General features: G+C 41.9%; 1 protein-coding gene across 2 annotated transcripts; it reads right to left on the minus strand.

Annotated features, from left to right (window-relative positions):
- Window positions 1-498: 498 nt before the first annotated feature.
- On the minus strand, window positions 499-9,763 carry kif3b (kinesin family member 3B). 2 transcript variants are annotated; one of them, XM_044128261.1, is made up of 9 exons: window positions 9,638-9,763; window positions 6,263-7,734; window positions 6,041-6,142; window positions 5,436-5,558; window positions 5,037-5,155; window positions 4,713-4,829; window positions 4,232-4,337; window positions 3,162-3,373; window positions 499-3,073 (listed from the first exon to the last, which is right to left on the minus strand). In XM_044128261.1, exons 2-9 carry the CDS (start codon window positions 7,649-7,651, stop codon window positions 2,968-2,970), a joined length of 2,274 nt encoding a protein of 757 aa, XP_043984196.1. In that variant the 5' UTR covers window positions 7,652-7,734; window positions 9,638-9,763; the 3' UTR covers window positions 499-2,967. The 2 variants fall into 2 exon arrangements, with proteins under 2 accessions (XP_043984196.1, XP_043984205.1); XM_044128270.1 differs by lacking the exon at window positions 9,638-9,763 and adding an exon at window positions 9,334-9,523 and having other exon boundaries at window positions 505-3,073.
- Window positions 9,764-24,311: the final 14,548 nt, after the last annotated feature.

A 24,311-nucleotide genomic window follows, 5' to 3' on the forward strand; every position in this document is an offset into this window, starting at 1 on the left:
TGGTGACTACTAGAAAGTAGGGGTGCTCCGATAAATGGGTTGGACAATAAATCTGCACCGATTTCTTTTAATTTGGGACATTGGCCGATACTCACAGATTCATTCAATAAATTAGAATATTATTAAGAAGCCCATTTACAATAGAAACTTTATCACTAAGTGATAATTCTTGGAAAAATTTGAGTCAAGTTACAGTATGGCTTTCAGCATTTAATTTCCCTGTAGGATCAGTAAAGTATTTTTGACTTTGAACACATTTTATAGATTGTGCTCTGCCGTGAGGGAGGGCTGACAGACACACACACCCACACACCAGGCAAACAAATAAATAAATAAATAAATAAAAAAGATCAATACTGGTCAAAATTTGAATTGGCAGGTCAGGCTTTTTAAAGATAGATGATTAGCCAGAAAACAGCAATTGTTGCACCACTAACAGAAACTCAAAGTAGCATCTTCCTAGATAATACTTCTTTTAAAGAAAGACATACCAGGATGTTTTTCGCTAAAATTTCTTTAATAATGTAAAGATACTGAACAAGAAAAAAAAAAGAAAAGAAAAGACATTTGGCTTGAAAATAATAACAGCACATAAAAGTTGGTCACACAAGTGTAAAGTTTCTGATCCAGTGCTGCGGCTTGTTCAGTTAAACAAACAACTGAACAATAAATAAAGACAATAACACTGGGCTTGCCAGATTCCTGTGATTGATAAATAATAGCAAAGCCAAATGTGTTACTCAAGCATGCTAAGATCATGCAACACGTCTACGGAGCTGCAATGTTAGTTACATCAATCGGTTCCGATCCGAAAGGATATGCATTTGGTAAATTGACTCAACAGCTGTAAGTAGTAAATACTCGGCTGTGATATGAATCCAGCATTTTTCTGCACTTACACACTTTAATCTCAACCGTGTGGGAAAACGCTCCGATCAAGCACACACACACACACACATATACAAAAAAAGCCACAGTGAATAGAAAATACACATACTGCATGTAAGATGCTAAAAATAAATCTTTTAACCTTAAATTACAGAGCTCAAAAAAATAAAAGTATTTCACAGGAAAAAAAAAGCATATAAAAATTAAATCTACATCTGCATATAAAAAAAGAAAATATTTCAATAAGTTATAAGTACTTTTTCTTTTAATATGGTAACCTAGTCTTTTTTTCTCCTTTACATCTTCAAAAGTGACTAAAGATTGCCTAGCAACAGGTCTATAGTGTTAAATATCTACATGAATAGCAGGCGTGGGTCAAACAGCAAGAAAGGTTCCAGCTACTGGGAGAAACCATCGGGAGGAAAACATCTCTGTGAGTTGATGCAGTTTGCAAGTTGACCCAGGCTTGTTTAAACGTCACAGTGGGTTGGAGACCCCTCCACAGTAGCAGCAAGTAAACAGCGCACGCATCACAGTAACAAAGCAGCATAGAGGCAGAAAGGTCGAGCATCCTGCAAGTTCAAGTGTTTCAACCGATTTCTGTGGCAAGTCTACATTTAGTCCAGCTGTGGTGGCAGGGTGAGTGAAGTTGCTGGGATCTCATTCAAAGGACAGATAGACCAGGTATAAAGAACTCACAGGGTAAATACATGGTCATGGAAAGGTTAAAGTTCACCCCCTTTCAAGCTGTGTATAGATATGGAAGCTCGGAAAATGAGAACCCGTCTCTGTTAGATGAGTTGTAGCAATCGTCAAACATGGTTGGGGAGACTGATAAGAACACCATGAACTCCTCATTACACCAATCCCGACTCAAACAGGACAATGACCCCCCCAAAACTACAGCAATAATGAAAAACATAATCATTTTGCATTAGTTCAGACACAAACCCCTTCTTAGTTTACTTTGTTCCTTTCACTTCATACATGCCAGTCTATCTAGCAGTTAAACAAATAACTGAACAGGGTTGTAGCTATGGGTCACAGGGTTGTAGCTATGGGTTACAGGGTTGTAGCTATGGGTTACAGGGTTGTAGCTATGGGTTACAGGGTTGTAGCTATGGGTTACAGGGTTGTAGCTATGGGTTACAGGGTTGTAGCTATGGGTTACAGGGTTGTGACTAGCAACCAAAATGGATCAGGAGAACACTTTTAGTGTGAAAGGCGTATATAACGAGTGCAGATCCTGCAACAAAAGGGGTTCATGAGCATCAAAGTCCAGACCTTAATGTGATTTACCAGAAGGTAGAATCTTGAGACCTATTGGTCTATTTACTTCATTTTAGGAGCTTTTAGGAACTAATTTCCTAATCGTGTTCTGTGACCCAAGACTTTCCATTTGAAAAAGGGTGAACGTTTATTAACCATGACTGTGTTGCTCTTCGTCTACCAAGCAACCCAAAGAAGAGGTTGGATTCTAAACACCTCCATCCAAGCAGTGCATGATGCAGTAAATGAATGAATAAATGAATGAGACAACATGCCTGCAGGATTTAAATGAGGACGTTGAGGATGGCAGGTTTAAGGCACCTTGGAACCCTGATGTGTTTTTAGTGGTGGGTTACCCACCCGCTGGGACGCTCCTATCCCTTCCTGCCTCCTTCTGCCGGGCCGCAGGAAGAACAACATTTATTGATTACAGCAACGATCGTGTCTTCTACTCTCTGACCGTCGGATACAATCAAACAAATAAAAATCACACGCATGAAGTTTACCACAATGTGACAAATTAATGTAAAGAGAGAAATAGGCAGACATGGACTGGACCCTGCAGGCAATCTTCATATTAAGAACTTAGTGATGTTTAAGACAAAGAGTCAGAGGTGGTCTCAGTCTCAGTGGACTGTGATTTGGGGCTTCATGCATGGCAGCTGTTAGCAGTGATGTGGTGACAGCTGAAACTAGAGCAGCGGTGGTCTGAAAGGTTCCTTTGGCTCCTGACCAAACAAACCCGATCCTCTAAGAGTCTTAAAGTGGGAAGGTGCACAAAGACATTGGTGACGGCAATGGAAGAAGGCGTCACTTGGGCACCAGGCCGCGGGATTGTGGGTAGAGAGGGGATGCTAGACTGCAAGGGCTGAACGGAGAGGTCGGCGTGCTCGACTTCTTGCTTGTTCTGGGTCGACTGAAAGACAGGAAGCAGTGGAAGAAGACTGCTACACGACAAATAACTCTCCTTCCAAACAGCTGAAAGTGGCAGAGGGCTTTCTTACCCAGACTTTGGTTTCTTAAGGCTGCTGCTGGCACTGGCAGGCGGGGTCAGCCCCGAGCTGCTGTGGAAGCCTGAAGCGTCTACTTGGATCTCATCCTCGTCTCTTAGGGCGTCCTCCAGGGCGGCTGCCACCTTTGGAGCGATGACTGGCTCCTGGTACTCCTTAGTGGTCCGAGAAGGCAGGTCCATGTCCAGCAACAGGATGTTTTCAGCCTGATAGAATCCACGACACACACACACGTCATTCTATCTTCACAAAGAGTTTACACCGACTTCCATTCGTTTCTATAGCCTAACCCTGAGCCCAAATCAAACCATTACTAGTCTGTTCCTAACCCTAACCAAAACCATACCTTTAACCCTAAAGTGAGGACCTTGTTGGTGAAATAATAAAAGTGGTCCTCTCTATGCAGCATATACAACTACACACACACATTTGTATTTGTACCTATAAAAGGACTTTGTATCGACTCCAATTCATTTAGTAACTGCATTCATGTCTAACCCTGACATTTTTCTATTCATTCCAGATTTATCCCAGTTACCAAACTGGAATCAAGTTCAGTTCATCATTCAAATTGGATAAAAAGTGTTTTTACTTAAGGAAACACAGAAGATTGAATCAAGTCACTGACTTAGCAGCAGTCTCCCATACTGAGCATGCATGTAGCGACAGTGGAGAGGAAAAACACCCCCTTTAACAGGAAAAAACCTCCAGCTGAACTTTATATTACTGTCAGCAGGGAGATGAGAGGCACCAGGTTCAACGATGCAGATCAGCTGAAGGCCTCTGTTAAAGCAACTTGGGCTTCAGCAGCACCACAGACGGATCTCCTCCATGCCATCATGCACTAATGCAGTAATTCATGGCAGAGATGTGGACTTGTGTCATCTGACTTAGAGTGGAGTCAGACTCACATCGAAATGTAATAACTTTAGACTCGACGTGGTGAAACCATAAAAGACCTGACCGGGACTTTCACACCAACGAGTCCAATTCTGTTTGAAAAGACGGTCATTATTGTCCTCCACTCTGATGCTGGTGCCAAAACAAAGAGAGAAGCAGCTCACTTTGTATCTCATGTCAGGCTTCGTCCTCATGGCGATGTGAGCATGGTGGCTGAGGGGCCTCCTGTAGCCCACGGCAGACGGGGGCCGGGACATCATCTGATGGTCGCTGGAGCAGGAGGACGGAGAACACAACAGGTCACACTGCAGCACAGCTCCACTTTTACATGGCCAGTCAAAACCAGATACAGACCATGCATAACAGGGGATAAACTGTCTTTCTAAAGGAACACATTTTAAGGCAGCACATAAAATACACAACTTACTAGAGAAATCAGCTAAGTTATCAGGATGACAATTATGGAACTCTACAAGTCCGCTTCATCCTTGGGAACCTGAAGTTGCCACGGTCATCTGTTCAAACTAACATTGCTTTAGACATGTAAATAAGAAATGTGTAAATTAAAGGTGTTCTTAGTTGAGTTGAGATTTCCCCCACGTTTATGAAGGACTGAACCAAACTCCAGAACACTTTTGAGCTTACTCCTCAATGCGAGTGATGGCCTTCATCTTCCAGCACTCTTCCTCATCGTCGAAGAAAGCCCTGTTGAGGATTTTGTTCTTATCCTCCGAAGGAATGAAGTTTTCAATGATCAGATGTCTGAAAGATAAACATTCAGACTTCTTGTAGAAAAACAAATTGAGTCATATATGTATATATATATAAACACATTTAAATTTTTTAGAAACAATTACAGTTGTGTTTTATGAAATTATTCACAGCAAAAATAAAACTCCTTTATAGAACACCTTAAAAGCCTAAAATTAAGCTGTAGACGTGCACTGAGGGTGGAAATGTGTTCCATACTTGAGTTTGAGTTCTCTGGTGAGTTCGTTCTGTGTCTGTTCGTGTTCCTGCCGCTCCTTGATGTGCTCCTCCTGGATGTCCTGAATTTCTGCCTTCACTGCCTGCAGCTTGGAAAACAGCTGCAGGACACAAGATCGCCAGAAAAAAAAGGTAAGTTTGGCCAAAAGGCACAAAAAAAATCTCAGTACTGAATTTAACAGCCAGTAGCATATTCTGCACATTCTGCATATTCTGCATCCTGAATCCTGCATATTCTGACTTCTTTCTCGGAAGAAAGAAGTCAGTAAATCCACAATTCTGATTTACCATAAAATAGATATTTTTTTTATGTTATTTGTTTTAACACTACATAGCAAGTTTGGTCTGTCCAAGAATTAAAACACAAAAGTCAGCCATCACCTTTTTCAGCTTCTTGGTCTTGATGTCGACCTCCTGCTGCAGAGAGCTGTAGGTCTCCTTCAGCCCCAGAGTCTCTTCATCACGACTCTCCATCTGCTGCTGCATCTCTCTCTCTCTCCGTTTCTGGAAGCAAACATTTAAAGCTACGGCTTCCTGAAATGGCTCTAACCAGGCCTCTGAAGACAATCAGGATGGTCAAGCATCAGGCAGTTCTACCACAACATGCATCAAGTCCAGAGGACTCCAAAGCACAAACACTCTGTCTCTAAGTTGCTCTGTTTTAATCTTTATTTTCTTGTTTTTTTTTCTCCTTAGTGTTTTAGCATGACTGTTCCTGAGACAGATGCTTCAGTTTGAATTTTACTTACCAGCTCCTACAGATGAATAACAAACTGTGTGAGAACGTTTTTATTTTTTTGTCTTTCTAATTCTTTCTCATTAGGGTTTTAAAATTTCTTAGGACAAAAAAGCAACCATCATAAATCATGGAATAATTCAAAAACATGTAGAAACACTGTTGGTTTGAAATGTGCCGTACCATTCCTCCGTCATTCCTGTAAAAACTCCCATTTAGTTAGCAGACTTTGTTTGGACTCTGAGTTCACCTGTTCAGCAATCTCCTGCCTCCTCAGCTCCAGCATCCTCTGCTGCTCATTGGTGTGATCAACAATATTTTTCCCACCTACAAGAAGCTTGCTCTCCATCGCCTGAGTGATGCACAAAGTTTAAAAGAATCAAGTCAGACTGGAAAATACAAAGTGCCAATGAGAACAAAAACTTCTGGATAGAAGGTTTTTATTTGTTTGTTTGTTTGTTTTTTTGCTTACCTTAACTTTAGCTGCAAGCATTTCACCGACTTCTTTTTCTTTCTTCAAGTCTTCCATTTTCCTCTCCTTCTCCCTGAGCAGCCGATCCTTCTCCTCGGCCACCAGACTGTGGTCCTCCAGGACGGCCTTCTTCTCCCGCTCCAGCTTCTCCTGCTGCTCTCTCCAGTAGTCGCTGCCTCCTTCTTCCTCGTCGTCCTCCGTCTCTCCGTCCTCCAGGTCTTCTCCGTCGCTTCCTTCCTCTCCCCTCCTCCGCCGCCTCTTTTTCTTCTTCCCCACGCGTTTCTCCAGCTGCTCCTTCAGCCGTGCGATCTCCTCCTGGAACTCCCTGAGCAGGGCGTCCTTGGGGTCCTCGTTGATGTGCGGCTTATTCTTGATGTTCTTGGCCCGGTTGGCATAGCGCAGCGTGGTGAGGGTCTCTTCGACGTTGTAGGACGCCGGGCCGATGTTGGCGACCATCACAGTGCGGGCGTTTCCCCCCAGGGAGTCCTGCAGCAGGCGGGTGAGTTTGGAATCTCGGTAGGGGATGTGGCTGCTCCTGCCATCCACCAGAGCCGATATGACGTTTCCCAGGGCTGAAAGCGACAGGTTTATCTTAGTGGCTTCTTTCAGTCTCTCACCTTGAGCACCGGTCTTTGTCTGCCTTTCGCTTCCAGCCAAATCCACCAGGTTCAGCTTACCCACTCTGATGTGGTTCTCCCCATCCACGCCCAACTCGCTGCACTCCACCGTGATGACAAAGATCGCATGAGAGCGCGAGCTGTGCTCGTTCATGTTCGTGGCCCCAACCGAACGGTTCTGGTTGCCCACGTTCATCACGTGTTCGATCTCCCGCGCGCTCTTGGTGACAAACGACGAAAGGTCCTTCACGTACACACCCGTGTCGGGCCGCTCCCGGAGCTCCAGGCGGTGGGATTGGTCTTTGGAGAGCAGGTCCCGGATCTCCTCTTGGTAAATTTCCAGATACGACGCTCTCACGAGGTACTGCTGGTTCTGGGAGCGTGAAATGTGCGTGAATATGTGGTCAAAGGAGTTGGGGATCACCCCTCTCCTCTCCGGATCATTTCTCACTCCCTCCATTGTGTACGTCTTTCCCGTCCCCGTTTGGCCGTAAGCAAAAATGGTCCCGTTGAAGCCGAGGAGAACAGAGTCGACCAGAGGCCGGAAGGTTTCGTCATACAGATCTATTTGTTTCGAGTTGCAGTCGTAAACTGAATCAAAAGTAAAGACTTTGGGGAGTTCGCTGGCTTCCCGCGGGTTCCTGACCATAATCTGACCCAGTTTGACATTAACGGAAACCATTTGTTCAAATTTAGAGGCCTTCTCTTTGCCATTCATGGGACGACAGCGGACCACCACCTTGACGGACTCAGAGCTCTTGGTCTTGGACATGTTGGGAAGCAGTGGTCAGTTCTCACCTCTTGGCACCTCGTGTCCTCCTCGCAGCTTCAGAAAGGAAAAGGCATCTAAAGAAGCTGGAGCAGACACAGAGAGTCATTCATCTCAGCAACACTCTCTGTTTTCGTAAAGATTTCTTAGAACTTTGGTTGTTTTCTCCTCATTTTCAGTATAGTACAGCGCCTGACCATTTTCAGAGGAAGCATGTGCTGTTTTTACTAATATTTAAGAAGTCAATGTGCGTAAGCCTCTTTCCTGGCCTTAAACAAAGAGCTACAAGAGTCATTTTGTAGGCTGCAGCTATCCTGAATTAGAGCTCTTAGCCACACATAGAGAAGATGCAGAACATCCTCATTTTAGAATTTGGTGCATGAATAAATGTCTGTGAAAGCCAGAAAAAAGTTCCAAGCCCCAAACCACCACAAAGATAACAAAGGTTAACCTCACTTTTGGCGAAAAATAAAAATAAAAAATCAATCTTAATAATCCCCAAGATAAAATATTCTGACGACTAATGAGACCAGGCTAAAACTTATTTTAAAAGCCATAATATTTGGCGCACCAATAAATCGACACAATTTCTTTAATTTTGTGAGATTGACTGATGGTTATACGTGAAGCCGATTTTTTCCACTGATCTCATCTGCCTCTGAAAAGATCTAAAATTTACAACTTTGACTGACAGATTTTAAAGATTGGTGATCAATGACCCAATCGGTGCACTAAGCACATCATAAAAGAAGATCACGCCTACAATTAAACAGTGGTAGTAGTAGGGGAGCCTGGGGCTGCTTTACTGGCTCAGGGCTATAATTTATGGGAGCAGAAATTCTGCTCTGTACCAGTAACAGCTTAAGCAAAATGTACATCCTCAGTAAGAAAAAGCACACTTGAGTTATGCATTAGGACATTGATGATCACAGATCAAGACATTGACCCATTTCCTGATCCATTGTCTTGATTCAACCATGTGGCTGAATCAAGAAAATTGTGCAAGAAAGAGAGGCCCAAAATTGATGGGCGGTTAATTCTTTTGTATTCTGCTGGACTCCAAACTACTACTACCTATATCAAGGATCATGCTGCGTGTCATTCTGTTTTACAGGCCACAGAACTTGAGGAAACAAAACAAAATGGAATCAGAGGTTTGGACCTGAATGAAAAATGGAAATCAGTATCGGCCAAAAGAGGCCCGATCAGTGCATTTTTATGATAAATTGTCTGACAGGCTGCTTGTAACAATGTAGATAAGTACATTGTATTGTATACAACTGTATTGTGTGGACACGACTCGGTTCATCCCTCGAGTTTCACATCCTCTGTATGCCTGAATGATTCATAGGTAAAAACTGAGTTACTTAATAACGAAAGAAACATTCCTCTGAAAATGTCAGCTTTGAGACTGATATGAAAGACCTTTAAAATGCCAGTCAATAAACTGATAGAGACAAATAAAACATTTTAGCATTTTTCAATAAACATGTTAAGAATGGATAACAAGCTACGTCTAAGAAGAGTTTTACAAACTGATTAGTAAAACCACAGCATCCACTGGAATAACAGGGTTTGAACTAAGCTATTCATACATTTATTGCCTCAGTAAGTAAGTAATACTAGCGGTTAATGCCGTCCGAAGCCACAACCCTAAATTAGCTAACTGAATTAAGTGAACTAACCGAAGCAGCAATGAATGACAGCCACTGAGAGCAGTTTGTTAGTCAGCCTCTTCTCACAAAACAGCTATTACACCTAAAATTAACGTCAAAAACAAGCGATCGGTGTAGCAGCTCAGCTAACGCTAGCTTAGGGGAGATACAACCCGGGGAGAGGGAGCGCAACACCGGCCTAGCAACGCCAAACACACTGAAGGTAACCTCGGCTACCAGGACGATAGCATTGCCTGGCTAACACTCTGAAAGACGGACAGGTGGGATTAAAAACGAACATAAAACCCACGGACTGTCGGGGCTTGGAATTTACCGGTGAGTAGTGTTGTTCAGTCCAGAAGTTACATTGCAATCGAGTGAGACCTGCCAGAGAAAATTCCCTCTGAAGCCTGGATAAATCAACCGCAAATGGCTGCGCATCTATTGGGGTGTTTACGGTAAGTCGAGCTGCAAGCGTCTTTGCTAGAAAAGGGGCGTCAACATCCGGTGCTTTTTTTTTTACACACCTGGATCATCTAGTAAGGTCCAACAAACAGTTTGACCATTTCTATCTGAAGAAACTATGGCTCTTATAGCGGCAATTACATAAAAATAATTATCCAATATAAAAAAGAAATTCGCTTAGCATCTTGCATCTTGCCTAACAGAAACCAACCTTTTTATTGATTTACATCCATGGAGAATATACTTTCATGTTTTAAAAGCACCTGCAATTTTCACCTTTAATTTAAGCCATATTTTATAGAAATCAATCAAGAAATTGTGGCGCATAACAATTTCTGATCGATTCCTTCTTAACCTGCATCTAAAAATGGAGTATATCAGTGTTTGTCAACATGTTGGTGTTAACCCACATTCTACTGGCAGTGTCAACATGCTAGTCACTCTACATGCTAGCTATGGCCCTCATGTTAACATTAGGCCTGTACTTAAAATAAGCATTTTAGCTCATTTTTCATTTATTAGCTATGTTTATCATACTGAAGGGAGAATGTGAATGTAAGTCAACGTGCTGGTGATGCCTCAATGCTCCTGACAGCATTAAAGCCAACCATAGCATTTTGGCTAATTTTACCTTATACACTAATGTTTGCTTACTGAATGGAGTTAGTCCACATTACTCAATATAGTAATTAGTAATTATGCTCCACATGCTCTTGACTACTTTTTATTTCACTTTAGCATTGGTGCTGATTTTCAGCACCAGAACAAAGCTGGGTTCCAACTGTGGAAAGTTAATTGCTCCAGACATTTTCCAATTACTACTATCTACTACTGATTTTCAAAATTACATTTATGCAGTTGGTTTCATATAGTGAATAGACTACAGCTTGATGATGATATATTTTGATGTTCTACGCATACTGTAGACAAAACAGATCTGTATTTATCAAAAAACTGTCATGGCTTAAATTTTGCACTTGTCTGGTCGTTTGCTGCTGGTTTTTATAGGTCAGAAGGTATTTGACCTCGTAGATGGCCTATAAAACAACGGTGTCGACCTCCAACAAGACCGTGAGCGCTTGTCATCATGAGGCTACACTCAAACAGCTGTCTGGGCTAGTCAAAGCCATGGATATGATGAGAAAATTGGTCTGGATTAATGCATGCATCTGGTGCTGGGATGAAATCAACTTTGTATTTGTCTTCTTCCTGCAAGGTGTGCTGTGTGATGTTACTCTGGTGGTTCAAGGGAAGCACTTCCCTGTCCACCGACTAGTTTTTAACGGCTGGTAGTGAATTTTTTGCCTTATGTTCACGAGTAAGTGCTGGACATGCGGACTATAGGATGTTTGCAACCTTATGCTTCAAAGCTACACAAGATTGCCCAAAGTTTTCACTTGTTTACCTTTGCGCATATGAACTTGACTAGCTTCCTGTCTAGAGCTGAACCTAACTCTCTCTTCACCATGGCAGACGCCCTGGGCCGGATTTTAGCAGGGGCTTACCGGGGCTGCAGCCCGGGGCCCCGGCATTTCGGGGGCCCCGAAGGATGTTTTATATTTTTGTGAATGGATAGTGTCAGAATTTAATCAATCACTGCATGATTTTGACAGCACCGATGAAAAATGTTCCAATTTGTTCTGGCAAACGTCCGTCTTGAATGCTTGCTTGTTATTGGTCCACTTTTGACGCATCTTACGCATTGGGGAGGAGGAGCGTCAAGGGAATATTATTTTACAATGGCGGACAACCGAAAATATGACAGCGGAGCGCAGAAAAGAAGGAAGAGAAAAGAAAAAGAGCATCGCGCCAAAGAGGCGACAATCAAAATGCCTAAACTGACAGGCTTTTTTAAACCTGTTAGCGGAGATGGAGCAGAAACCTCATTATCCCGCTCCTCAAACCCTTAGCTATGCTAACACCGGCACTAAGATCCCGCCAGAACCTTTAACCGTGACTGAGTCGGTGGCTGGACTGGCGTCTGTGGAGTCAGAGTCGGTGAAGCGGGATCTTCTTCCGCAGATGGAAAACGACTGTGGATCCGTACAGTACCGATCCGGCGCATTGGGGGGAAATTGACGAGTCCGTGCGAGCTTACTGGGCTGAGCGAGGACCGGAGAGCTGTCAAAATATGAATGTTGGCTTTCAAGCATCAGAACGGGTGTACAAGCATCAAAAGCGTCACTTCTCCAAATCTCACTTTAAACGCAAGATGTTAAATGGTGAGTATATCGAAGACCGTGGCTGCTCTACTCTCCATCCACCGGAGCTGCATTTTGTTTTGCATGCCGCATTTTCAGCAATGCTAATACTCAGTCAAACTTTGAAACTGGTTTCAGTGACTGGAAGCACGCAACTGAAAGCAAATGCCTAAACTTTAAAAAATCCTTCAGAGGGCAGCACTTTGGACTTACCTGGGTCAGGATATTTTCTGAAAACTACAGTATGCCTGATCTCTTTTTCTAGGAGATATTGTTTATATCCATGTTCTGTCTGACTGGCAGAGAAGCACTTTTTGACATTTATTTCCTCCACTATTTACCAAGAACTTTAAAACCAAAGAAACAGTTTGAGTTTTGATATATTCCACTTGTACTTATATGAACTTGTAAATGCTGGGGATATTTGTATAAATATTGTTTTACTCGCTTTGCTTTGTAAAAGTATATTTGAGCATTGCACTTTCTTGCACTCAATCTGTTTTATAGTTTGTGTTGAAGTCCAGGCAACAATAACTATTCAGTGATTTTATTTTGTGATGCAAGCATCATATTCTAGTTTCAACCCCAACATGTGGTTTAGTCTTTCTAGAAAAGAGTTCAGAGTTGTTTGTAGTTTGTGACAACTGGCTTATTAAAGTTGTAGGTTGTCAAAACTTACTGTCTGGTCATTTTCTGCTCATCCTCTAAAACAAAACAAAACATATATATATTTATATATATATATTTTTTTACTCTAGCCCAGGGGCCCCATCCTGACTCCAGCCCAGGGGCCCCATCCTCCTAAATCCGGCCCTGCTTTTGGGTACATATATATGCCATGCATATTTAATTATGACACCCCACCGGGAGGTTTGTAGAGTGGGTGGGACTGCTGTATCGAGACATCTCCAGCAGAATTATGGTTAACAGGTTAACAGGTCTTTTCATTCGGACAGATAGCCTTTTCGCTCATGGTTCGCTCTCTTCTCTGCCGCTAAGCTTCATGGGAAAACACATAACAACATAACAGCACCCTCTAACCGCTACAATATTTTAGTAAATACGCTGAAGAACGGCAAACACTTGGAAGGCGACGCCTAACAGCTAAAGGCACTGGAGCCTCATCATGGTGGGTTCGTCCAGCTGAGTGACTTCCAAAACGCATGGTCCGCCGCCTGACCTGTTGGGTCTCCTGGACTCTATCATCTTGTCTTAATTCATCTGAAGAACTTGATCTCTCTAATAAACAAGTCGAACAAATAGGCTCAGAAGGGATCCGTTGGTCTTGCCGATATTTGTCAAACACATCGTCCTCAGTTTCTGAGAATGACAAGCCCAATGATGTACTCTCTGTTACCTCATCAGTTTCCTCAGATTGGCCAAAGAGATGTTATAAAATTCACGATTGATGTCACGATTCTCTGCCTCAATGACAGCAGTCTCTTCTTCTGGAATTATTGTTTCCGCAGCAGCATCTCTGTCTGTTGTAAAAAATGTGTCTTGATTTTGCTCGTGTTGCTCCCTGACAGGAGTAAGGACTTCAGTAAGAATCCTTGTTAGTTTCTTTTCATCCACTTATTAATATGCTTAAATTCTGCGGGTCGTCTCGTCTGATCTGAGGTCGTAGCCGAGTGGTGCGGGCGGAGGAGGAGGGGGACGCAGCACAACCGGTTTCGGCTGTGCGGAAACCGGGCCGGAGCCCGTTAACATTAATTAATTAATTAATAAATAAATAAATAAATAAATAAATAAATAAATAAATAAATAAATAAATAAATAAATAAATAAATAAATAAATAAATAAATAAATAATAAAAAAAGGTTGTGCCTCTAAAGTGAAACAAATTAAGTGGGAAGAGGAAGGAATTTTTCAGCATTACATTTTCTTTGCTGCTTTCACATCACAAGAATTTCATTTCAAAGAACTACAGTCCAGTATTCAGAACAACCAGACAGATTTGACTTCAACTATTTCTGAAACCAAAGTTTGGTGTTTCAGTTTCAGTTGCATGAGAACCATAACCACTTTATTTTCATTTTCATCATTCAATTTTTTAAGCTTTCACTTCTAATGACTAATGAGCCAATGTACTCCTAAAAACCTACAAATTACAATACTTTTATTTCCAGTTTACTAAAGGCACAAACAAAGAAAGCACACAAGCTTGTTTGGTCTGACAAGCGTCAGACCAAATGCTTGTCAGACGTTGGTCTATGGTCTGATATATACATATATATATGCTGGGCGGATTTTAGCAGGGGCTTACGGGGCTGCAGCCCGGGCCCCGGCATTTCGGGGGCCCCGAAGGATGTTTTATATTTTTGTGAATGGATAGTGTCAGAATTTAATCAATCACTGCATGATTTTGACAGCACCGATGAAAAATGTTCCAATTTGTTCTGGCAAACGTCCGTCTTGAATGCTTGCTTGTTATTGGTCCACTTTTGACGCATCTTACGCATTGGGGAGGAGGAGGCGTCAAGGGAATATTATTTTACAATGGCGGACAACCGAAAATATGACAGCGGGCGCAGAAAAGAAGGAAGAGAAAAGAAAAAGAGCATCGCGCCAAAGAGGCGACAATCAAAATGCCTAAACTGACAGGCTTTTTTAAACCTGTTAGCGGAGATGGAGCAGAAACCTCATTATCCCCGCTCCTCAAACCCTTAGCTATGCTAACACCGGCACTAAGATCCCGCCAGAACCTTTAACCGTGACTGAGTCGGTGGCTGGACTGGCGTCTGTGGAGTCAGAGTCGGTGGAAGCGGGATCTTCTTCCGCAGATGGAAAGTCGACTGTGGATCCGTACAGTACCGATCCGGCGCATTTGGGGGAAATTGACGAGTCCGTGCGAGCTTACTGGGCTGAGCGAGGACGGAGAGCTGTCAAAATATGAATGTTGGCTTTCAAGCATCAGAACGGGTGTACAAGCATCAAAAGCGTCACTTCTCCAAATCTCACTTCGCAAGATGTTAAATGGTGAGTATATCGAAGACCGTGGCTGCTCTACTCTCCATCCACCGGAGCTGCATTTTGTTTTGCATGCCGCATTTTCAGCAATGCTAATACTCAGTCAAACTTTGAAACTGGTTTCAGTGACTGGAAGCACGCAACTGAAAGCAAATGCCTAAACTTTAAAAAATCCTTCAGAGGGCAGCACTTTGGACTTACCTGGGTCAGGATATTTTCTGAAAACTACAGTATGCCTGATCTCTTTTTCTAGAGATATTGTTTATATCCATGTTCTGTCTGACTGGCAGAGAAGCACTTTTTGACATTTATTTCCTCCACTATTTACCAAGAACTTTAAAACCAAAGAAACAGTTTGAGTTTTGATATATTCCTTGTACTTATATGAACTTGTAAATGCTGGGGATATTTGTATAAATATTGTTTTACTCGCTTTGCTTTGTAAAAGTATATTTGAGCATTGCACTTTCTTGCACTCAATCTGTTTTATAGTTTGTGTTGAAGTCCAGGCAACAATAACTATTCAGTGATTTTATTTTGTGATGCAAGCATCATATTCTAGTTTCAACCCCAACATGTGGTTTAGTCTTTCTAGAAAAGAGTTCAGAGTTGTTTGTAGTTTGTGACAACTGGCTTATTAAAGTTGTAGGTTGTCAAAACTTACTGTCTGGTCATTTTCTGCTCATCCTCTAAAACAAAACAAAACATATATATATTTATATATATATATTTTTTACTCTAGCCAGGGGCCCCCATCCTGACTCCAGCCCAGGGGCCCCATCCTCCTAAATCCGGCCCTGCTTTTGGGTACATATATATGCCATGCATATTTAATTATGACACCCCACCGGGAGGTTTGTAGAGTGGGTGGGACTGCTGTATCGAGACATCTCCAGCAGAATTATGGTTAACGGGTTAACAGGTCTTTTCATTCGGACAGATAGCCTTTTCGCTCATGGTTCGCTCTCTTCTCTGCCGCTAAGCTTCATGGGAAAACACATAACAACATAACAGCACCCTCTAACCGCTACAATATTTTAGTAAATACGCTGAAGAACGGCAAACACTTGGAAGGCGACGCCTAACAGCTAAAGGCACTGGAGCCTCATCATGGTGGGTTCGTCCAGCTGAGTGACTTCCAAAACGCATGGTCCGCCGCCTGACCTGTTGGGTCTCCTGGACTCTATCATCTTGTCTTAATTCATCTGAAGAACTTGATCTCTCTAATAAACAAGTCGAACAAATAGGCTCAGAAGGGATCCGTTGGTCTTGCCGATATTTGTCAAACACATCGTCCTCAGTTTCTGAGAATGACAAGCCCAATGATGTACTCTCTGTTACCTCATCAGTTTCCTCAGATTGGCCAAAAGAGATGTTATAAAATTCACGATTGATGTCACGATTCTCTGCCTCAATGACAGCAGTCTCTTCTTCTGGAATTATTGTTTCCGCAGCAGCATCTCTGTCTGTTGTAAAAAATGTGTCTTGATTTTGCTCGTGTTGCTCCCTGACAGGAGTAAGGACTTCAGTAAGAATCCTTGTTAGTTTCTTTTCATCCACTTATTAATATGCTTAAATTCTGCGGGTCGTCTCGTCTGATCTGAGGTCGTAGCCGAGTGTGGTGCGGGGCGGAGGAGGGGGGGGACGCAGCCGCACAACCGGTTTCCGGCTGTGCGGAAACCGGGCCGGAGCCCGTTAACATTAATTAATTAATAAATAAATAAATAAATAAATAAATAAATAAATAAATAAATAAATAAATAAATAAATAAATAAATAAATAAATAAATAAATAAATAATAAAAAAAGGTTGTGCCTCTAAAGTGAAACAAATTAAGTGGGAAGAGGAAGGAATTTTTTCAGCATTACATTTTCTTTGCTGCTTTCACATCACAAGAATTTCATTTCCAAAGAACTACAGTCCAGTATTCAGAACAACCAGACAGATTTGACTTCAACTATTTCTGAAACCAAAGTTTGGTGTTTCAGTTTCAGTTGCATGAGAACCATAACCACTTTATTTTCATTTTCATCATTCAATTTTTTAAGCTTTCACTTCTAATGACTAATGAGCCAATGTACTCCTAAAAACCTACAAATTACAATACTTTTATTTCCAGTTTACTAAAGGCACAAACAAAGAAAGCACACAAGCTTGTTTGGTCTGACAAGCGTCAGACCAAATGCTTGTCAGACGTTTGGTCTATGGTCTGATATATACATATATATATGCTGGGCGGATTTTAGCAGGGCTTACCGGGGCTGCAGCCGGGGCCCCGGCATTTGGGGGCGAAGGATGTTTATATTTTGTGAATGGATAGTGTCAGAATTTAATCAATCACTGCATGATTTTGACAGCACCGATGAAAAATGTTCCAATTTGTTCTGGCAAACGTCCGTCTTGAATGCTTGCTTGTTATTGGTCCACTTTTGACGCATCTTACGCATTGGGGAGGAGGCGTCAAGGGAATATTATTTTACAATGGCGGACAACCCGAAAATATGACAGCGGGCGCGAAAAGAAGAAGAGAAAAGAAAAAAGAGCATCGCGCCAAAGAGGCGACAATCAAAATGCCTAAACTGACAGGCTTTTTAAACCTGTTAGCGGAGATGGAGCAGAAACCTCATTATCCCGCTCCTCAAACCCTTAGCTATGCTAACACCGGCACTAAGATCCCGCCAGAACCTTTAACCGTGACTGAGTCGGTGGCTGGACTGGCGTCTGTGGAGTCAGAGTCGGTGGAAGCGGATCTTCTTCCGCAGATGGAAAGACGACTGTGGATCCGCATAGTACCGATCCGGCGCATTGGGGGGAAATTGACGAGTCCGTGCGAGCTTACTGGGCTGAGCGAGGACCGGAGAGCTGTCAAAATATGAATGTTGGCTTTCAAGCATCAGAACGGGTGTACAAGCATCAAAAGCGTCACTTCTCCAAATCTCACTTTAAACGCAAGATGTTAAATGGTGAGTATATCGAAGACCGTGGCTGCTCTACTCTCCATCCACCGGAGCTGCATTTTGTTTTGCATGCCGCATTTTCAGCAATGCTAATACTCAGTCAAACTTTGAAACTGGTTTCAGTGACTGGAAGCACGCAACTGAAAGCAAATGCCTAAACTTTAAAAATCCTTCAGAGGGCAGCACTTTGGACTTACCTGGGTCAGGATATTTTCTGAAAACTACAGTATGCCTGATCTCTTTTTTCTAGGAGATATTGTTTATATCCATGTTCTGTCTGACTGGCAGAGAAGCACTTTTTTGACATTTATTTCCTCCACTATTTACCAAGAACTTTAAAACCAAAGAAACAGTTTGAGTTTTGATATATTCCACTTGTACTTATATGAACTTGTAAATGCTGGGGATATTTGTATAAATATTGTTTTACTCGCTTTGCTTTGTAAAAGTATATTTGAGCATTGCACTTTCTTGCACTCAATCTGTTTTATAGTTTGTGTTGAAGTCCAGGCAACAATAACTATTCAGTGATTTTATTTTGTGATGCAAGCATCATATTCTAGTTTCAACCCCAACATGTGGTTTAGTCTTTCTAGAAAAGAGTTCAGAGTTGTTTGTAGTTTGTGACAACTGGCTTATTAAAGTTGTAGGTTGTCAAAACTTACTGTCTGGTCATTTTCTGCTCATCCTCTAAAACAAAACAAAACATATATATATTTATATATATATATTTTTTTTTTACTCTAGCCCAGGGGCCCCCATCCTGACTCCAGCCCAGGGGCCCCCATCCTCCTAAATCCGGCCCTGCTTTTGGGTACATATATATGCCATGCATATTTAATTATGACACCCCACCGGGAGGTTTGTAGAGTGGGTGGGACTGCTGTATCGAGACATCTCCAGCAGAATTATGGTTAACGGGTTAACAGGTCTTTTCATTCGGACAGATAGCCTTTTCGCTCATGGTTCGCTCTCTGCCGCTAAGCTTCATGGGAAAACACATAACAACATAACAGCACCCTCTAACCGCTACAATATTTTAGTAAATACGCTGAAGAACGGCAAACACTTGGAAGGCGACGCCTAACAGCTAAAGGCACTGGAGCCTCATCATGGTGGGTTCGTCCAGCTGAGTGACTTCCAAAACGCATGGTCCGCCGCCTGACCTGTTGGGTCTCCTGGACTCTATCATCTTGTCTTAATTCATCTGAAGAACTTGATCTCTAATAAACAAGTCGAACAAATAGGCTCAGAAGGGATCCGTTGGTCTTGCCGATATTTGTCAAACACATCGTCCTCAGTTTCTGAGAATGACAAGCCCAATGATGTACTCTCTGTTACCTCATCAGTTTCCTCAGATTGGCCAAAAGAGATGTTATAAAATTCACGATTGATGTCACGATTCTCTGCCTCAATGACAGCAGTCTCTTCTTCTGGAATTATTGTTTCCGCAGCAGCATCTCTGTCTGTTGTAAAAATGTGTCTTGATTTTGCTCGTGTTGTTCCCCTGACAGGAGTAAGGACTTCAGTAAGAATCCTTGTTAGTTTCTTTTCATCCACTTATTAATATGCTTAAATTCTGCGGGTCGTCTCGTCTGATCTGAGGTCGTAGCCGAGTGTGGTGCGGGGCGGAGGAGGGGGGGGACGCAGCCGCACAACCGGTTTCCGGCTGTGGTGGAAACCGGCCGGAGCCCGTTAACATTAATTAATTAATTAAATAAATAAATAAATAAATAATTAAATAAATAAATAAAAAAATAAATAAATAAATAAATAAAAAAATAAAAAAATAAATAAATAATAAAAAAGGTTGTGCCTCTAAAGTGAAACAAATTAAGTGGGAAGAGGAAGGAATTTTTTCAGCATTACATTTTCTTTGCTGCTTTCACATCACAAGAATTTCATTTCCAAAGAACTACAGTCCAGTATTCAGAACAACCAGACAGATTTGACTTCAACTATTTCTGAAACCAAAGTTTGGTGTTTCAGTTTCAGTTGCATGAGAACCATAACCACTTTATTTTCATTTTCATCATTCAATTTTTAAGCTTTCACTTCTAATGACTAATGAGCCAATGTACTCCTAAAAACCTACAAATTACAATACTTTTATTTCCAGTTTACTAAAGGCACAAACAAAGAAAGCACACAAGCTTGTTTGGTCTGACAAGCGTCAGACCAAATGCTTGTCAGACGTTTGGTCTATGGTCTGATATATACATATATATATGCTGGGCCGGATTTTAGCAGGGGCTTACTGGGCTGCAGCCGGGGCCCCGCATTTCGGGGCCCCAAGGATGTTTTATATTTTTGTGAATGGATAGTGTCAGAATTTAATCAATCACTGCATGATTTTGACAGCACCGATGAAAAATGTTCCAATTTGTTCTGGCAAACGTCCGTCTTGAATGCTTGCTTGTTATTGGTCCACTTTTGACGATCTTACGCATTGGGGAGGAGGAGCGTAAGGGAATATTATTTTACAATGGCGGACAACCGAAAATATGACAGCGGAGCGCAGAAAAGAAGGAAGAGAAAAGAGCATCGCGCCAAAGAGGCGACAATCAAAATGCCTAAACTGACAGGCTTTTTTAAACCTGTTAGCGGAGATGGAGCAGAAACCTCATTATCCCCGCTCCTCAAACCCTTAGCTATGCTAACACCGGCACTAAGATCCCGCCAGAACCTTTAACCGTGACTGAGTCGGTGGCTGGACTGGCGTCTGTGGAGTCAGAGTCGGTGGAAGCGGGATCTTCTTCCGCAGATGGAAAGACGACTGTGGATCCGCATAGTACCGATCCGGCGCATTGGGGGGAAATTGACGAGTCCGTGCGAGCTTACTGGGCTGAGCGAGGACCGGAGAGCTGTCAAAATATGAATGTTGGCTTTCAAGCATCAGAACGGGTGTACAAGCATCAAAAGCGTCACTTCTCCAAATCTCACTTTAAACGCAAGATGTTAAATGGTGAGTATATCGAAAGACCGTGGCTGCTACTCTCCATCCACCGGAGCTGCATTTTGTTTTGCATGCCGCATTTTCAGCAATGCTAATACTCAGTCAAACTTTGAAACTGGTTTCAGTGACTGGAAGCACGCAACTGAAAGCAAATGCCTAAACTTTAAAAAATCCTTCAGAGGGCAGCACTTTGGACTTACCTGGGTCAGGATATTTTCTGAAAACTACAGTATGCCTGATCTCTTTTTCTAGGAGATATTGTTTATATCCATGTTCTGTCTGACTGGCAGAGAAGCACTTTTTGACATTTATTTCCTCCACTATTTACCAAGAACTTTAAAACCAAAGAAACAGTTTGAGTTTTGATATATTCCACTTGTACTTATATGAACTTGTAAATGCTGGGGATATTTGTATAAATATTGTTTTACTCGCTTTGCTTTGTAAAAGTATATTTGAGCATTGCACTTTCTTGCACTCAATCTGTTTTATAGTTTGTGTTGAAGTCCAGGCAACAATAACTATTCAGTGATTTTATTTTGTGATGCAAGCATCATATTCTAGTTTCAACCCCAACATGTGGTTTAGTCTTTCTAGAAAAGAGTTCAGAGTTGTTTGTAGTTTGTGACAACTGGCTTATTAAAGTTGTAGGTTGTCAAAACTTACTGTCTGGTCATTTTCTGCTCATCCTCTAAAAAAAAACAAAACATATATATATTTATATATATATTTTTTTTTACTCTAGCCCAGGGGCCCCCATCCTGACTCCAGCCCAGGGGCCCCATCCTCCTAAATCCGGCCCTGCTTTTGGGTACATATATATGCCATGCATATTTAATTATGACACCCACCGGGAGGTTTGTAGAGTGGGTGGGACTGCTGTATCGAGACATCTCCAGCAGAATTATGGTTAACGGGTTAACAGGTCTTTTCATTCGGACAGATAGCCTTTTCGCTCATGGTTCGCTCTCTTCTCTGCCGCTAAGCTTCATGGGAAAACACATAACAACATAACAGCACCCTCTAACCGCTACAATATTTTAGTAAATACGCTGAAGAACGGCAAACACTTGGAAGGCGACGCCTAACAGCTAAAGGCACTGGAGCCTCATCATGGTGGGTTCGTCCAGCTGAGTGACTTCCAAAACGCATGGTCCGTCCGCCTGACCTGTTGGGTCTCCTGGACTCTATCATCTTGTCTTAATTCATCTGAAGAACTTGATCTCTCTAATAAACAAGTCGAACAAATAGGCTCAGAAGGGATCCGTTGGTCTTGCCGATATTTGTCAAACACATCGTCCTCAGTTTCTGAGAATGACAAGCCCAATGATGTACTCTCTGTTACCTCATCAGTTTCCTCAGATTGGCCAAAAGAGATGTTATAAAATTCACGATTGATGTCACGATTCTCTGCCTCAATGACAGCAGTCTCTTCTTCTGGAATTATTGTTTCCGCAGCAGCATCTCTGTCTGTTGTAAAAAATGTGTCTTGATTTTGCTCGTGTTGCTCCCTGACAGGAGTAAGGACTTCAGTAAGAATCCTTGTTAGTTTCTTTTCATCCACTTATTAATATGCTTAAATTCTGCGGGTCGTCTCGTCTGATCTGAGGTCGTAGCCGAGTGTGGTGCGGGGCGGAGGAGGGGGGACGCAGCCCACTGACCGGTTTCCGGCTGTGCAGGAAACCGGGCCGGCCCGTTAACATTAATTAATTAATTAATAAATAAATAAATAAATAAATAAATAAATAAATAAATAAATAAATAAATAAATAAATAAATAAATAAATAAATAAATAAATAAATAAATAAATAAATAAATAAATAAATAAATAAATAAATAAATAAATAATAAAAAAAGGTTGTGCCTCTAAAGTGAAACAAATTAAGTGGGAAGAGGAAGGAATTTTTTCAGCATTACATTTTCTTTGCTGCTTTCACATCACAAGAATTTCATTTCCAAAGAACTACAGTCCAGTATTCAGAACAACCAGACAGATTTGACTTCAACTATTTCTGAAACCAAAGTTTGGTGTTTCAGTTTCAGTTGCATGAGAACCATAACCACTTTATTTTCATTTTCATCATTCAATTTTTTAAGCTTTCACTTCTAATGACTAATGAGCCAATGTACTCCTAAAAACCTACAAATTACAATACTTTTATTTCCAGTTTACTAAAGGCACAAACAAAGAAAGCACACAAGCTTGTTTGGTCTGACAAGCGTCAGACCAAATGCTTGTCAGACGTTTGGTCTATGGTCTGATATATACATATATATATGCTGGGCCGGATTTTAGCAGGGGCTTACTGGCTGCAGCCGGGGCCCCTGCATTTCGGGGCCCGAAGGATGTTTTATATTTTTGTGAATGGATAGTGTCAGAATTTAATCAATCACTGCATGATTTTGACAGCACCGATGAAAAATGTTCCAATTTGTTCTGGCAAACGTCCGTCTTGAATGCTTGCTTGTTATTGGTCCACTTTTGACGCATCTTACGCATTGGGGAGGAGGCGTCAAGGGAATATTATTTTACAATGGCGGACAACCGAAAATATGACAGCGGGCGCAGAAAGAAGGAAAGAAAAGAAAAGAGCATCGCGCCAAAGAGGCGACAATCAAAATGCCTAAACTGACAGGCTTTTTAAACCTGTTAGCGGAGATGGAGCAGAAACCTCATTATCCCGCTCCTCAAACCCTTAGCTATGCTAACACCGGCACTAAGATCCCGCCAGAACCTTTAACCGTGACTGAGTCGGTGGCTGGACTGGCGTCTGTGGAGTCAGAGTCGGTGGAAGCGGGATCTTCTTCCGCAGATGGAAAGACGACTGTGGATCCGTACAGTACCGATCCGGCGCATTGGGGGGAAATTGACGAGTCCGTGCGAGCTTACTGGGCTGAGCGAGGACCGAGAGCTGTCAAAATATGAATGTTGGCTTTCAAGCATCAGAACGGGTGTACAAGCATCAAAAGCGTCACTTCTCCAAATCTCACTTTAAACGCAAGATGTTAAATGGTGAGTATATCGAAAGACCGTGGCTGCTCTACTCTCCATCCACCGGAGCTGCATTTTGTTTTGCATGCCGCATTTTCAGCAATGCTAATACTCAGTCAAACTTTGAAACTGGTTTCAGTGACTGGAAGCACGCAACTGAAAGCAAATGCCTAAACATTAAAAATCCTTCAGAGGGCAGCACTTTGGACTTACCTGGGTCAGGATATTTTCTGAAAACTACAGTATGCCTGATCTCTTTTTCTAGGAGATATTGTTTATATCCATGTTCTGTCTGACTGGCAGAGAAGCACTTTTTGACATTTATTTCCTCCACTATTTACCAAGAACTTTAAAACCAAAGAAACAGTTTGAGTTTTGATATATTCCACTTGTACTTATATGAACTTGTAAATGCTGGGGATATTTGTATAAATATTGTTTTACTCGCTTTGCTTTGTAAAAGT

This window comes from Gambusia affinis, linkage group LG01, assembly GCF_019740435.1.
Source record: "Gambusia affinis linkage group LG01, SWU_Gaff_1.0, whole genome shotgun sequence".
In the NCBI taxonomy this organism is placed as follows: domain Eukaryota; kingdom Metazoa; phylum Chordata; class Actinopteri; order Cyprinodontiformes; family Poeciliidae; genus Gambusia; species Gambusia affinis.

What these genes read in the sequence shown, in the direction of transcription:
- kif3b (XM_044128261.1), bottom strand. Translation starts at nt 7,651, where the DNA reads ATGTCCAAGACCAAGAGCTCTGAGTCCGTCAAGGTGGTGGTCCGCTGT. An exon ending in TGCTTGCAGCTAAAGTTAAG is followed by an intron (nt 6,143 to 6,262) that starts GTAAGCAAAAAA and finishes TGCATCACTCAG; the next exon opens with GCGATGGAGAGCAAGCTTCT. An exon ending in GGCAGGAGATTGCTGAACAG is followed by an intron (nt 5,559 to 6,040) that starts GTGAACTCAGAG and finishes GTTTGCTTCCAG; the next exon opens with AAACGGAGAGAGAGAGAGAT.